The sequence below is a fragment of the Cibotium barometz genome, chromosome 16 (assembly GCF_041138505.1).
Source record: "Cibotium barometz isolate CiBa-2024 chromosome 16, ASM4113850v1, whole genome shotgun sequence".
Taxonomy (NCBI): domain Eukaryota; kingdom Viridiplantae; phylum Streptophyta; class Polypodiopsida; order Cyatheales; family Cibotiaceae; genus Cibotium; species Cibotium barometz.
The window spans coordinates 6,941,221-6,958,601 of NC_141061.1; the positions used below are offsets into that span (position 1 = coordinate 6,941,221).

The window sequence follows — 17,381 nt, forward strand, 5'->3', positions numbered from 1 at the left end:
GCATAGATGTGGATGTAGGCTCTCTTGGTAAAGAGGAGGGGTTGGGGATTTTCATACTTTGTTGAGCTATCTGTGGGGGATTTCTCGATATGTGTGCGAGCTAGCCATTCCTGTTCCTCTTCATTGTACTCCTCATTATAATAGGTTTCATACTCTTGGGTCACGGAGGGACTAGGTGTTGGTGTGTGAACACCCACCATTGGATTTGCAATGTTTAGGTCCATATCGAACCAAACCATTCTTGTGCATATGGCACAAAAGGGTGGACCGGTTTCAAGGTCAAGAGATTGAGATACATTTATAGGATGTTTTCCCAAGGTCTGGGGATATTCTGTTGTTGCAACTTCTTCTACCCTAGGCAATCTCCGTCGAAACAAGCCTATAGCATAGTCTACAAGCGTGCTCGAATGTGCTGAGGAGGTACGTGACCCCTCAGGTGCAGTTTCTTCTTGCCTTGGATCCATTGAGTCTTTGCTAGTGCTTGTGTCCAAGACGTCAAAGGTTTGCCGATGATGAGTACTCAATTGAGTGTCATCGGAGCTTCCCGATCCCTGGCTTGGTTGGTAAGAAGACTTGGGGTGGTTTGAGGCACTATCGTCAAGGTATTCTTGTACCCAAAATCTGTTTAGATCTCAAGTGCATGAATTTCCTACTGTGGCTAGTTCAACGATAAGAGCGTGATGTTATGGCCTATTCACAGCTACCATGACATGCAACTGTTCTCAGCTTATAGTCTCGGGTGTCTAGCCCTAACGAGATGACCCAATTAAAGTGTGTGATGTTGTTTTGTTTTGTTTTGTTTTTGTTTAATCCATTCAAGAGTACAATTCAACGCGTATTAATCACTCAAAGATTGATCACATAAGCGAGATCGTAAAGATGGCACAAAGCATACAAATTCGTATACGACGAATGTGCCAACGCTTGCGTACGTACACTTGCTCGCGGATTTGTGCATGTGGTGAAGTATAGTGCACTAATGTGTGCCTATTGCTTGTGTGTTGGTGGGTGCATGGTGCAAGTGAGAGAATATGTGTAGAAGTGTGCACATATGCATGTAAAGATGCATTTGCTTCACATACACATGTCACGCATTAAGAAATTTATACAGGCGCATATGGAAGCCCAATATGTGCAATGATCGTGATATAGCGCAAGAGGTAAGAGATGAGTGGTAGGATTCTAAATTATTTTTATGTTTTTTAATTATATATATAATTTTATTAAGTTTATTTTTTAAATTTTTATGAGATTTTTTATTGATTAACTAATTTTTAGAATTAATTAATTACTTATTTAAGACTTTAATAATTAATCATTTGTTAAATTTATTATTATTATTCTTATTAGTTTTTCAATCAATAAATTAATAAAATTAGATAGTTGATCAATAAACTTTGAGGTAATTAATAAATACTAATAAATAAATAAATTAAAATTAGAGTTAATTGATTAATTTAAAAATAACTAATAATTTAATATAATTATTCTATATATAGTTTTTATTATTGATTTATTATTTTTAATCAAATAATCCATTAAATTTTATAAATTATTTATTCTTTTTTTATTTTTTAAAAAATAATTTAAAAATTAATTAATGAATTATTGATTTATTTTACATTAATTGATTAAAAATACTTAATTAATTTATGGAATTTATTAAAATAATTAATTTATTATATTAATTAAAATATAATTATATTAATTATTATACTAATTAATAATTATTTTTATTTTTAATTATTGATCTTAATTAAATATATTAAGTAATGAATCTTAATTAATTATATTAATTAAGATTCATTACTTAATATATTACTTAAATATATTAAGTAATTAGTAATGAATCTTAATTAATTATATTAATTATTTAATATTTATAGATGTGCTAGTATATGTGTGTGTGCATGTGTTCATGTCATGTAGTGCACGTGTGTGTCGTATGTTTGCAAGGTGGGGCCGGTCTGCAAAATAGGTCAGTATGTTTTGTTTTTTATATTTTTTTAAAAAGATCTAAAAATTTTGATCTAGTTTTGATTTGTATTTTGAGAATTAATGTTAAAAAAAAACACCCCACTTTTTATCCTTTTTAAGATAAATTTTAAAAAATACTTACATATATTTATATATTATTTCTTTCATATATATATATATATATATATATATATATATATATATATATATTAAATACACACACACACACACACACACACACACACATTTAATTGTTTAATTTAAAAAAAATTCCCCTCTTTTTCTCTCTTTCCCTCCTTTTTTTCTTTTTATATTGAAATTTAAAAAATCAAATTATAAATTCTTTTCTTTTCTTTTTCTCTTTCTTTCTTTTTTATTCTCTCTCTCTCTCTCTCTCTCTCTCTCTCTCTCTCTCTCTCTCTCTCTCTCTCTCTCCAACTAACGGCCTGTAGATAGAAACGTCGTTTAGTAAACAACAAAAAAAGAAAAAAGAAAATTTATACACACACACACACACTTACCCCTGGCATCATCCTGCACGGCACATCTGCAAAAGAAACCATAAAATATTTGGCTTTAATTGGACCTCATGTTGTACTACAGACACTCCCCTAACCTGTGTATAAGAGGATATAAATACATATGTACCCTGTACGACCAGCGCAAAAGGGTGAAGGAGAGAGAAGAGTGTTGTATGGATGCTAGAGAGAGAGAGAGGGAGACTGCACATGGTTGAAAAAGGATGTGCATGCCCAAAAAGGAGAGAGAGAGCCCCTCTTAATGAAGCCGACTAGTTATAAGTGAAGTGCTTTCCTCTTTTTGTCGCCCAGAATAGCTTATCTTGCGAAGTAGGGGGAATTTTTTAAAACAGTAATTTTAAAATAAAAGCTTAAATAGAGATAAGAGGGAAAAAGAATTAGAAAAGGAGGAAAAGGTGATTTTCACTCTAAATAATGTGGGGGAGTGTATTTTTTAATACCAAAGGTGAAAGTGGCAAAGGTGAACACCCCCTCCTAAATGCTTATGACACTCCCTTCTCCTTTTCCTTGGATTTTGTCCACCTTTTTCTTACACATGCCCCACTAGGATTCTTCTCGTTGAATGCCCTTAACTCCTAATGAGTTATGTAATTAAGCAATTAAGGATTAATGAAAATTAATCCTTCCAATATTTTTATCTTTGTGATGCAATTTTTGAACTCTAATTAATCTTAGTTGATTGATAAACGCATGCAAATGAACATATTAACGAATTCCTCACAAAATCTCTAACAATTCAAGTACTCATTTGCAAACACATTAACAAAAAACATAGGATTAATTTAGTACTTAATTTTGCAACAAAAAAATATAAGCTTAATGAAGCTCAAATCCATATTTTTTATTGATCTTTCAATTAAGACGATGTGTAGATGTGTAGAAACACTCCAAATCGCTTATGGTTCATCAAGGAATCATCCTTACACTCAAAGATACACATTTTAGCTCATGTTTGGGTTTTTTAAACTCACTTTTAGTTCACTAATCAATCTCTTAATGGAAAAACCACTCCATTAATAGAAATTAGTGAATATTAAGTGATTTTTTTATTTTTTGTGTGTGTTGTTTTTTGGATTAGGGTACCTAAACCTATTGCTAACACTCTAATGCAAAAAACCATTGAAAAATTTAAAAATTAAGGCATTTTATGCCTATGTTTATGCACAAAAGAGAATACTTATTTACTTCCTAATGCAAAAATTGATGAAATAAATGCAACCTAACCTTATAAACACGTATGTGAATGCTAAAGAGTCACTCATAATCAATCAAATTGCAACAAAAACCACAAATTGATCAAAAATTAAGCAAAACAACCTTCTTTTAGTGAACGGCAAATAGTCTCTCAAAACTAATTAAGAGAAAGAACACAAAGCTAGGGGCTAATCCCTAGCACAACGCTATGCTAAGGCTTGCCCGTGTACTTGGGGCTTACCTTATTTGTCGTTCGGGGACTTGCCATGAGTCAAAATCATAGGTCGCTACTTCCGTCGTCGTTGAGGGGGAGCTTGGCTCCTTCTCCTCTCCTCGTTTGTCTCAGTAAGGGTAGTCTTGAGGTAATCACTCTCCCTCAGCTCTCACCCTCACTAATTCGATAATCACAAGCTTACTAATAATTAGCTAATCATAAGAGGCTCTTCAACACAAGTAAGTGTTCACACTCACTCAAGATGCCTAATGCAATATGCAATGCTTGGCTCATAATTTGGCCTTATACAATATGCAAATACACTTCTCATAATACATTCTTCATTCTTTATCCTCGGGAAGCTCTTGCCTCTTGTTTTGCGAACATGTCACTTATGGCCATAGACAGGTGTCGGGCACCATCGGATTGTTGGGTGGTCAAACTTCATGTAGATGAGCATAATGCATGTTTGTCGTTTGTTGAGTGGTGCCCGAAACCATGTTAACCAAGGTGGTTAACACATACACACACACTAAGATGGAAGGCAAGTGGAAGGCTAAAATAAGGGACTCATTTACCTTCTCTTTACCGTTATGTGATGCACTTACTGAACCTATGTGATGCACTTACTGAACCTATATGGCCAATTTTCTTACACAGTTGCCACTCCATGGTCTATAACAGATCCATTGTTAGAGGACTCTCTCGGTCCACTTAATGACTGTGACCTAGCTTGCACCAGCTACATCTAGTATAACACCTCAACCACCACCAATCCGTATTGCACAATTGTACACATAATTATGCAATGCACAATTATGAACTTGGTGTGGTAATGTGATGATTATTCAAGCTACTTTCAAATACAGATTGTAGAGGAGGATCATAAGAAGACAACATTCATCACACCATGGGGATGTTTTGCCTACTGTGTGATGCCGTTCGGATTAACAAATGCTCCTTCAACCTTTCAAAGTTATATGAATTATGTCTTTCAACCATTCTTTGGAAAATATATTAGGGTGTCCATTAATGATTTTTGCATATATAGTATCCACATTACACAATGTTTGAGGGTGAAGGAGGCTTGTAATGGTTGGATAGCTTAGTGACTAGGCTGGACTATGAGAAGTGTAATATTGAGGGAAAGAGGCAATTTTACTTGGACATCTAGTTTCAAACAGAGGGAATCTCAGTGGACCCTACCAAGATCAAGGTGCTGTTGAAATTGCTTGCCCCTCTAGTCTCAAGGAGTTTATTTCATTCATCCAAAAAGTTATGTATATGGCCAAGTTTATTCATTTGCTTTCTTAACTTTTGCATCCTTTACAGTTATTGGCCAACTAGACATCTCTTGTTTGGAATGAAGAGTATGATGTATATTTTAGCAAAGTGAAGAAGGTTTTTAGCACTCTGCATACTTTGATGCCGCTTGATTAGGACCGATAATTTTATGTGAATCCAAGTGTTGGAAAAGATGGCATTAGCACCATTTTGTACAAGGATTCCAAGACTTCACTCTTGCAACCTATTTATTTTGCTAGCAGGGTTCTGACGTCTGGAAAAAAGGGTTATTCTAAGACATAGTAGCCTGTTTTGGTTTTGATGTTCATGGATAAGAAAGTAGGTGCATACTTGCTTAGCAGACCTTTTATTGTGATCACGATGGAGAAGCTTTTTCTAGCAGGCTATTCAATTTATGAATGGATTTCATAGAATTGCCAAGTCGGTATTAGAGTTGTAAGAGTTTGATTATACTTTTAAAGTGGAGGATAGTAATAGGGCGACACTTGAAAATATGTTGACTCATAGAGTATATGAGAAGCAGAGATCAAAGAGCCACCTAAAGTGGTACAGCCTATGCAACCTTTGGAGAATGCCTATTTATTATATTTTGATGGTATGTACGGAAGGAAAACATGGAAAGCTAGTGGTGGACTGATCCTATGATCCACATGGTCAAGTTGTAGTCAAAGAGAAAGTTGCATTGGAGGGTGTGCAAACAAACAATGAGATTGAGTATGCAGTTATTGAGGAGGGATTGATGCGGTGCAAACAAGCTAGAGTAGATAGGTTAACAAGGAGACACCTTGTTACTCATTGAACAGATTCTTGGCATTTGGGCTTGCAAGAATGACAAGTTGAAGGAGCGTGTGCGATGGATTCAAGCTTTGTTCAAACAATTCAAGGAGGTGCAATTGTTACATGTGCGTAGAGAGTATAATAAAAAAGTAGAACACCTTGCTAAAGAACAGGTGGAAGTTATGGTAAGCAATGTGATTTCAGATTGGGATGCCTTTCTAAATCCGGGCAATCGTAGCTTACTTTACGCCTACATGGGTGAATTGTTAAAGAAAGTGGAAGTTATGGTAAGCAATGCCATTTTAGATTAGGATGCCTTTCTAAATCCGAGCAATCGTAGCTTACTTTACGCCTACGTGGTTAAATTCATACATGCATGGGAGTATTGATTATATCATTAAATTTATAAGAATCCTACCGCATGTTTATGATGGTCTTGTGACTTCACTAAATACTTAAATTATGAAAAGATTGGGGGAGGAGAGAGAGCTTGAGCTCTTGCAAGCACACACACACTCACACAACAATGGATAAGACACACACTAAGATAGAAGGCTGAAATAAGAGACTCATCAACCTTCAACCTACAAGGTTGATTTTCTAACACAGCCTGCGACTCCATGGTCTATCAACAACAGATCCACTGCTAGAGGACTCTCTCAATGATTGTTGACCTGTATTTTGTGCAACCACATCTGTGCTGCATTAGCCCCAATCGAGTCCTTTACAACAACATACCAAAACTTCTCATCTCATCAAAGATAGCATCCTTGCTCACCCTCATCTCATGTGTGGTAGGGTTATAATAGCTATACATCTTTTGCTCAAGGGAGTAACCAATGAACACACATTTTTAGCCTTTGGATCAAACTTCGTAGCTCATCAGGAATGTCTATATATGCAATGCATCAAGACACTTTCAAGTGTGACAGATCTAGTTTTCTACCATTATAATTCTCCTCTAGAGTCACACCATAGACTATCGCTACTTTGGGGGTCATGTGACAATCCAACCACCTAACAATTCGACCATTCGATAGTCCACTAACCATCCGACAATCTATTGACCATTCAACTTTTCCAATGTGGTAGTTCTTATACTGTTCTTTTACCTTGACCACTTGAGGCGGATGTTATACATGCTCGGTCTTTGGTGGCAAATCGTGCCCATCACTTTGATGCTTTGTAAATCACCTTTCTTGATAATCCAAATATGTATGCTTGGGTACAACAGTTCTTACACTATTTGGAGGGGTTATGCACATGATTTTGTTTTTCTGGACCCAATGTCATCTTTTTGTTATATGATGCATTCCATGGCACCTACATTAGCATCAAATTTTCGAGGCAAATTATGATGCATTCCATGGCACCTACTTCAGCATCAGATTTTCGAGGCAGATTATGTCACAAGACATCACGTCAATAAGTAGTTAGGAATTATATATGTGTGGAAGTTACATAACAGTGGAGATGTGGGACAAGAAGCTATTATGGAAGTTAAAAGATCACATAGACATGGCTATTTAAAGCCCCTTTGTATGGAGTGGAAAAGAGAGGGGAATGAATACAATACTTTTACTCTTGCCCCTACCGTAACTAGACCCAAAACAAAAAATATATAAAAATACCATGGTTCTTCAAGTTTTCTTTATTACTTTTTAAAACTAAGAGTGTAGAGCTTCTTAGGAGCATCACAATGGACAAAACAACTCATTGTTTTGATCGTTAGATCAAAATTTATGCTCATTTATGTGACAAGCTATTTTTGTGACTTGTGAAAGAAAGGAGGGTCACTCGAGGATAAGGAGACCATTGTGTCGACACCAAAGTGGGGAACTCGATGAGGAGCAAGACATGGTGCCAACACTTCAAGCCGCAAACTCCTCCCCCAAATAAGCATAACATTTGATTTGAATGTTGAAATGACGAGTCGTCTGTTGACACTCTTGGGACAATCACTTTATACATATATAACATAGCAACTAAGTGCACAAAGAGGTATTTTTTTAATTAGGGGACTTACATGCCATATACATGCAAAAAGAGATTACACAAATACTTATAGAGGGTAGTACTTATTTTATAAATTTACATAAGGTAGTTCTATAATCAAAATTCAAACATGCATACGTTAAAAATGCAAAAATTAAATAACAAGCACTTTTTACAGACATGCTTGCATGCATGTGTTATATGGGTTTTTATAGAGTGACTTCCTAGAGGTGAAAGTAAAGTAAAAATAATTACAAATTTCCTTTAGTTTAATGGTGCTAGTGCTAGTGCTCAATTTTTAATGGTGCTAGTGCTAGTGCTCAATGTTTAATTTCCTTTAGTTTAATGGTGCTAGTGCTCAATTTTTGGCACAAATGCAATCTTGCCTAGTAAGAGTAAAAAGAATAAGAGAGACTTTGACACATTACTAGGAAAAGGTATTAAGAGCAACTCTAGAGAGAGCTGCACACATTTTTCTTTTCTTGTCTAGTAGAACCAAAACAATAAATAGCCTGCAGATTACCACAAAATCACAAAATCATTCAAGAGATTTTATTTTTTCTCCTTTTATGTTTTCTCAATGGACATTAGAATGCCACTAAGGCCTTCCTTTTCCAAAGTTACAAATACATTAATGGATCATGGGTTATAAATGGTACATGGGTTTTTCTCAACATTCCATAAATAACTTTTGGGTGGGCAGTATCTAAGGATCTTTGGAGATAGCATTGGTCATGGGCGGGCGGGGGGCGGGCGGGCGAGCAAGATCTCCCCTATTCATGGGCGGGGTTTCTGTCTACAATGGGAAGCCCTCATAACGGTTTTACAACTACTACAATGATTCTATGTAGAGATAAGAGTAAAGTTGAGATACTATTAACATCTATTTTACATCCCTGATAGGCTTTCATGTACACCTAAAGGTTAAGAGTGAGTTGAGATACTATCAACATCTATTTTACATCCCTCATAGACTTCTTTTCCTCTGCAATATTTACAGAGGCTGGGTGAAGAAGTCATGTATAAACATGATCAAGCTTCTTGAATCACAAATCAAAACTTAGAGAATGATAATGGAGAGCAACTTCCTTGTCACCCAAATACTTGTAGTTGATTGCCCTACATTCAACTGCTACACTAACTTGAAGGCCTTGCGGACCACAGACTAGCACTCCCACATTTGAGCCCGCCCATTTCTTACAAATATCTTCAAATAACACTGTTCCAAAAAAGAAGAAACTCAGAACAAAGAAGTTTATTGTCACCAATCTCACAAGTCAAATTTCTAATCTGTATAGGTTCTTTGTCCTCGTTTTTTTTTCTTTGTATTTGTGTGTGTGTGAGAGAGAGAGAGAGATGCATGCACACACACATACAAACACATATGCATCCATGCATACATACGCATCGTACTTATGTGTGCTGGCATACTACATCTGTGTGTGTGTGTGTGTGTGTGTGAGAGAGAGAGAGAGAGAGAGAGAGAGAGAGAGAGAGAGAGAGTTACACACACACACACACACAAACCTAATATGTATATATGTATGTATCCATGTAGGTACAGCATGCATACATACATACATACCATAGGTACAGCATGCATACATACATACATACCATACGTACATGCGTACATACATACATACATACATATTAGGTGTGTGTGTGTGTGTTTAACTCTCTCTCTCTCTCTCTCTCTCTCTCTCTCTCTCTCACACACACACACACACACACACACACACACAATGGGTCTATGAGAACAAACATGATACAATAATGTCCATGTAATCTCATCATGGTACAAAAGAAAACAAAGAATAGAGCTATGAGCTAGGAATGTCAAATCCGAGCCATATGATACAAAATGGGATCATCATCATCATACAGCCTATGGAGCTAACCCCCCACCAGTAGGAGGAGGGGGCCATCAAGGATATCAAGCATGAGGGTAGGCTGTACAAGGCTTGCACAAGAGAGAGAGAGAGAGAGAGAGAGAGAGAGAGAGAGAGAGAGAGAGAGGGAGAGAGAGAGAGAGAGAGAGAGATCTGCATATAGATGTCTGCGGCTTTTGAAATGTGGCTAGAACAGAGGAGTTCCTCTATGACTTAGCCATGCTAAACAGAGGAGTTCCTCTATGACTTAGCCATGCTAAACAAAGGAATTAAAAGGCACCATTCGAAGTCAAGATTACATGAGAAAAAAAACCTCTGAAGGTATGGTTGTAGCACATTGTGGGATCTATGATGTTTGTCTACTAATTAAAAAACACAAGGTTTTAGTTATATTAAAGAACTAGGACTAGGATCCATAAGAAGAAAAGATATGCCAAGAGGTAATCTGTATTTCCTAAAAAAAGTCATTAGACAAAATTGATGCACGCAATGGTAAGAGAGAAACTACAGCACACGACACACCAGGTTAAAGCACTAAAGCTGAAAAAAGATAGAAAGAGGGAGGGAGAAAATGGACCTTTAAAATCAGGCCTAGCACCATAATGTATGTTTTCAGGTTGTAAAACTTGTGTGCTTCTGCCATTATGAGCATTCAAACTGTTGGAAGGCTGTACTGGCTTTGATGCTCGTCTTTGTGAGTGGCGTGCCTTGCCACTGGACATGCTCCACACTACCACTACAGCACCTCCAAATACGATGACGGCTGAAACTATACCAAGAGCCACATAGCCCCCTCTCACCCAGAAAGGTGAAGGTTCTAAGCCCTCAGTTAAAGGTGTGACCAAATAATAGCCAAGAATCCCTGCTGTGATGCCATAGCCAATCATACCAACTATTAAACATACACAAAACCAGTAATTGCTGCCAGTTACCACAATTTCAGACATGGGTCTCTCTAATGATATGCAAGCATCAATAGTGGCCGAATCGATACACTCATCCTGCAGTAACCCACATCAAAGGTTGAGAGCTATAACCCTGACCTGACACCTACAAATGTATTTTTTTCTCCCAAATTCAATGGGAAACATACCTGATGCTCAAAGTCTGCATGTGACTCCTGTGTTACATATGCTTGTATATCAAGGTGAAACCTGCTTTTGTAGTTATAGCATATAGATGTAGGATTCACCAAGTCAAGGATGTGCAACTCTGTGGACTTTTTGACTGCCCAAACAAGTAAAACATCTTGAGGGAGATCACTTCCAGAGCGTTCATAACGATGAAGAAGATCTCGTAGAATTGCCACAAAAGGTGAGACTCCGATGCCTCCGGCCACAAGCAAGAGTTTGTTATAACTGTGGCAATAATTTTGGGTTTAGCTTTAGCACCCCCCTTTGCAAAACTCAAAACCCTTTTCCCCCTTCAAACCAGAAAATACAAAAAAGAAAGTCGTTGAAAATGCAAAAGACTGGGGGGGATCAACTTAATCGTTAAGGCCACTGCATACGTTGACGCCCCTTCAGGCCTTTGGGCCTCCATCCAAGTCCTACTAATAAACTCAGGCTGCCTGGATCAGTCTGCAATACTAGATGGACGGCAGAGTTTCTTTTAAACATGATAATGATTATTCAAAATATTCAGTCCTCCATGCATCTTTTGGCAAACAAATCCATGTACATCTCAAGAGCTAATATGTTTCTTTGTCCATACCTGTACATAAGCCATCAAGATGGATTGTACTATCTTTAGTCGCACATGTAAGGCCAGGTAGGCAGTTGCCAGTATTCTTTCATCTTCTGAAAGACCTAGTCTGTGGCTATCCATATATAGAAGCAAAGGGTTAGTGACAATTGCATATAGTAATGCACTTAGGGTGAGTGGCCGGGGAGAGTGGTGGGCAAGGTAGCAAAGCACATCCATCTCAAGGGATGATTACGGACTCTTGGAGCCTCTAGTTATATGATGGGTATCCTACCAGATACTTGCACTGGGACCCGGTGAGTGGGAGTGGAGGGATGCTTTTAACCCTATGAAAAATATCAAGTGCATCCATGTGATTTATTGCATTGCACCAAGCAACTCTTTCAGCTACAATCATGTGTGAATTGCCAAAGTATTATCATCTCTTATCGGAGAGTTATTAAAATCCCCACAAATAAGAGCATTCGTCAACCAAGGGTAATGCTGCAATTGTGACCACATTCTAGCTCTTTGAGCAGACACTATGGAAGCATAAACAGATGCAAACTCATAAGTCTCACCATTGAGCATGCATTGTACAATGAGTAATTTGCCTTTTGGATCATTGTAAGTAACTCTAACAGCTGCAATTCTTGTCTAATAAGAAACCACACACTAGAGAAAGTAGAACCAGCATAATATATACAATATCCATCAAAGAAACTAGTCCGGCCAGCCATAGTATGTTGGTTATGTTCCTGAAGACATACTATGTCTGGCTTCATTCTATGTGCAACAACACACAACTACACACACAGTTCAACAAGTACAACATATAGAACGATAACCAACAAATCCTCTCTAGTCTTCCTAACATAGAGGGTACTCTCTATTGGACTATTACAAAACCCATGCGCAAACCAAGTATGCATGTATCTTCTCATACCATGCTCTAGGAGCCCGCTTAAGGCCATGCAAAGCTTTCTTGAACCTGCATACTTTGGCTTCTTGACCCTTTTGAACCAAGCCATGAGGTTCAGAACATAAGCCTCTTGATGCAAATCACCATTCAAGAAGGCAATTTGTTGATGTCTAGCTGATGCACATTCCATCCATGATGTGCTGCCATAGCAATAATATACACCTAATGGTGGTCATACGAGAAGTGGGGGCAAAGGTCTCATCATAGTCTATGCCCTTCTATTGAGTATAACCCTTTGCAACAAGCCAAGCTTTGTAGTGAGCAACACTACCATCTGCTTTATGCTTAAGCTTGTAAACCCACTTTGTGCCAATGGCTTTCTTGCGATGAGGCAAATCAACCAAACACCAACAAGTGTCGTTTATATGGATTGAGTCATACTCATCCTACATGGCCTTCCTGTGCTTCCTCAAAGGAAGATGTTCCTCATCATTGCATGTGCTGGCAATGAGACATCATTCGAAAATTAGATGAGAGAGATCAATCGTGGGGTGGAGTGAATGGCCAACTCGTGATCCATATAATAACCAGATGCACAGTGAGAACCTGCAGGTGTCTGGCTAGGCACAGGGGCCACCAATCTGCTGTCACGTAATGTATCCAACAACCATCTAGGCACCTATATGGACTCGCGAATGGCTGTCCGTTCCTCACCGCTACATCTCCCACAATAGCCTCATCTATGGGCTGTAAATCGGGCTAAATCTCAGCCAGCTAGGGCTAATTTGCAGCTGTTAGGGTCTGAATTTCAGCACCCGATTGAGCACCACATGTGGCTGTCCCAAATTGCACAAGGGAAGTAGTGCATCAAAGAGATCTTGTGACCATACACCTTGCTGTTTTTTGCATGAAAGCATGGGCTAAACTGAATTCTCCACAAAAACCACATCTCTAATCACCAAAATCCGCTTTGTAGTTGGATGGTAGAGTGTAATACCGCTTGCTTTCCGAACTGTATCCCACAAAAATACATTTTAGCACCTTATCATCAAGCCTTGCCTCATGGTGGGCAGCACGTGCCCTGGAGTGGACGGACTTCCGGTCTCCCTCTTCCTTCGTATATTGCTGGGACCTTATGGAGGATGGCTTTTGGGCCACCTTCAACGAGATCATGATCACTGGCCGCATGCCAGAGGGGTTCATTCGCTTTATTCCCAAGGAGGGTGATGAGTGACCGTTTGGAGGTACAATGCCCCATCACCCTCCTTGGCAGCACCTACAAAATCCTCGCCAAAGCCATCAACCACTGCCTACAGCCTCACCTCCCAGATTTGATTCATAGCACACAAATAGGCTTCCTCTAGGATAGGAGCATCTTGGATAATATCTTTACTTCTTATGAGGTGATCGCCATGGCCCGCTTTCACCAGGAGGATATGGAAGTGCTGTTGAGAAAGCCTACGACACAGTGGATTGGGCTTTCCTCGAGGGCACCGTGCTTTGGATGGAGTTTGCAGATGATACCGCCACCTACCTATCCAGAGAAGAAGGGAATCTTCAAAAATTTGTGGAGGCCATCAAGGTCCTCTGCCTAGCATATTGCAATCCCTCTCATTCTCTCCATCTTTGTCCTCTCTTCTTCTCCATGTTGTCACCTCTTACATCTCTCTTGCTCTTCATGTTCTCTGTCTCTTATCCTTTTGATCATTTAATCCTAGAAGTGTGCCTCTCATAATTGCAATGGTGGGCCAGGGTATTATCCTTGTCGCTCGATGGTGGGCCAAGGTTTACATAATGCTCTCTTATTCTCAAATATGTAGAGATCGATTGTGTAGTACTCGTCAAAAGCTTCGAGATGATATATTAGGATGCATAGGACATTCTCATACCATTCATGTTTTTAATGTATGGACTGTTATAAAGTGACTTTAGTGTGTGTAATCGTAACAAGAGCGATACGTTGTGGCCGAGATGGCACTTGCTGCCAGTGAGAAACAAGTAATCGGGTGATTCCTCATTGTATATAAGTAGAATTTTAGAGCAGTGAATCGACTTTTTTAGAAGTGAAGCACTCACCTTAAGTAATAGTCCGACTCGTGTCCATATGGACCCTCAACACCCAAATGCAACTTAAAAGGCAGGCCATGATCTTGCCCTTCTAGTGCTGTCACAGCTGCTTGGAGTTCTCTTGTCCAATAGCCCAAAGGCTTAATCAAAACTGCAAGGTGATTGTTTCCGTCGAAAGGGCTGGAAGACACACTGAATGGATGCCATTGTAACAATGACATTTTGGGTATGTTCAGAAAAATAAAACTCAGAGAATGATACCTCAGGCCTGGCAAAGAAAGTGTTTTCAAGTGAGGATGTGCATGAGGCAAATTTCATTTTAGATATTTAATTGAAGGCAAAGAAAGAGGGAAACCATACCTGGAGGTTTCTCCAGAACAAGCTCTATGGTGCCACAAGGCAATACCCTTGCTGAGAGCACCCCCACTGCTTTACGGGACTGGCAAAATCTCAAGAATCGGTCTAAAAGGAAAAAGAATATGCTAGCAAGCGCTAGCCCTATAATGAAATCTGCAGCATGTAATGCCATGAAGATGATAAAGATTGCATATAATTGGTGGGTGTAGAAGAACAGCTCGAAGAAATGCTGGCGAACAGGAGGCAGAGAAGTGACCCATATGGCCCATCCTGCTAGCAGAGAGATAACACCTGGAAGAACTGCAATCTCATAGCTTTCCCAGCTCGTGAGCTGGATCCAAACAGCCATCCACGCATTAGGAGGAACTCTCACCTTTCAATTATATTACAACCTTCATAACCTTATGCCTTGATCGAGGTCAGCTAGGTAACCAAGACTATGTATATTACGCCATCATCACACGTGATTGTTAGTACTCACCTGAGAAAGCAGTTGACCCTCTGAAGCCCACACAAGCACAAATGCAACACCATGGAAAGTAAATATAAGCATCATGAAGTGGCCCAGCCAAATATGGTACTTCACTGCATGTTCAAAGGGTACATCGATGAGACGCAGCAGCACTGATCCACGGGCTACTGGCAAAAACAGGAATCCCAAGAAGATGAGGCCGATTTCACCAGCACGATCACCAGCAATGGCAAGCACATAGCGCCATCTACAGAAGAAAAAGAGCTGTCTCTAATATCACCACAGTTGTAGTAAACTGGCCAAGAATGCAAGCAATGATCACTCCAGGTGAAAAGGGAATGCTGTCTTGCTAGCGCTGTCCACCAACAAATTATAATCTTTGCCATGATTCAAAACCTCCTCTCTTCAAGCTTCATATTATAAGGCTTTCTCAAAGATGTCCGCGTGCATTTTAGAGATAACTAGAGTTGCCAAAAAAGAATATGATCCAGATTTTACCTTGCATCCCTTGGAATATTGTCCATTTCAGAGAAAACTCGGCTCAAGTAGCTCCAGAAACACCATGCAGCATAGAGGACAAATGCTAGCATGAATGTAAGCTCAACCGAAGATATGATGCCGAGGACATTATTTGCTAGTATGGGGCTTGTGGGTGATAAAAGATTTGAAAGGTGAAAGGCCTTGCCTCTGCAGGAAAGGGATAGGTCAGACCCTCCAGCCTTGATTCTTGCAAACCAGTGGTAGCAACCTAATGGATAGCAAGCTTAATGCTTACCTGCTGCTGAGTTTTTGATCTGGTCGCAGTTGAAGATAGATTGTCCCCAATATCGCTATGAGAAAGAGAGGGAGGGAATAAAGGATGATACTATACCCTATTTTGTCAAGAGAATGGCATGCAACAAGCTTAAATTATGAAGGTGAACTGTATTACAGATTCTCATTCTATGTCAACATGCCTGATTAATCACATCAGCATTTTTAATAATAAAAAAATTGATGAAATAGATAGCATAGCTAGAAGAGATCATTTCTGTTATATACCTTTACAGCACATAGCATGAAGTCTAGATCATATCTTTGGCAGTTAAAACCTTTTGATGGTATAATTTTCAAATTATGTATATGTTTGCTAATGGTTCAACAATTTTTTAATGTCGATGGTTTAGACACATGCACCTGAGGACCCAAAACATTTGAAGGTTGATGGGAATTGAACCCATGACATCAACTAGGTTGGGGGTTGGGGCTGAGATGGAAGGAGCAGAACATATAGAGTTAAATTAAGGGAAGATGAAGGGGTACCTGTGAGGCGAAAAAATGGGGAGCTGAGGAGACTGGAGACTTGGGTTTCAATGTGTTGCGTGAAAAACTGGGTCGGGAAGAGGATGAGGAGAGCAATCCAGGCCAAGAGGAGAACCCACATCATACCCAGCAGGAGCACACGAGCCAGTGTAGAGCATGAGAAGAAGCGCAAGCTGCGCTTCGACAACAGGAGATCAGATTTGGAAGAAGACTGGTGGCCATAGTATTGGGCAAGCAGGGGCACTTCAGAGCTGCTAGAGCTTTGATCCATAGTCAGGGGCTAAAATGCAGCTGCAACTCCAAGAGGAGAAGAATTGCTTGTTGTTGTTTGGCTTATAATCGGAGCACTCGTTGGCGCAGTTGTTGGTAGACTAGTTAATTAGTCCCAAATATCTGCAGCTTTAATTCAATGGCAAATATGGGGTGTTTTTGCTTGCGTGTCAGCTTTGCTGCCGCGTGCACTAGGTATAAAAGCAAGAAGAAGATGCGTTGTTCATGATGATGATGGTGGCCTTTCGCTTCTGCTAAAACCACACCTGCTCTTGTCGAGTACGGGGCTGCTATCGCAACAATTAGTGGATGATGAAAACGATAGACGCAGTAGTTGATAAAGGCATTTTTAAAAATTGACCGTTTTTTCATACTAAATATTTAGTTGTTTTGTCTCTAATTTAGAGAAATTCAG

General features: G+C 39.0%; 1 protein-coding gene across 1 annotated transcript; it reads right to left on the reverse strand.

Annotated features, from left to right (window-relative positions):
• Positions 1-8,611: 8,611 nt before the first annotated feature.
• On the reverse strand, positions 8,612-17,174 carry LOC147630314 (ferric reduction oxidase 7, chloroplastic-like). The gene is made up of 9 exons (XM_086810156.1): positions 16,697-17,174; positions 16,170-16,266; positions 15,893-16,081; positions 15,404-15,641; positions 14,926-15,253; positions 14,575-14,833; positions 10,987-11,251; positions 10,471-10,894; positions 8,612-9,220 (listed from the first exon to the last, which is right to left on the reverse strand). Exons 1-9 carry the CDS (start codon positions 16,965-16,967, stop codon positions 9,048-9,050), a joined length of 2,244 nt encoding a protein of 747 aa, XP_086666282.1. The 5' UTR covers positions 16,968-17,174; the 3' UTR covers positions 8,612-9,047.
• Positions 17,175-17,381: the final 207 nt, after the last annotated feature.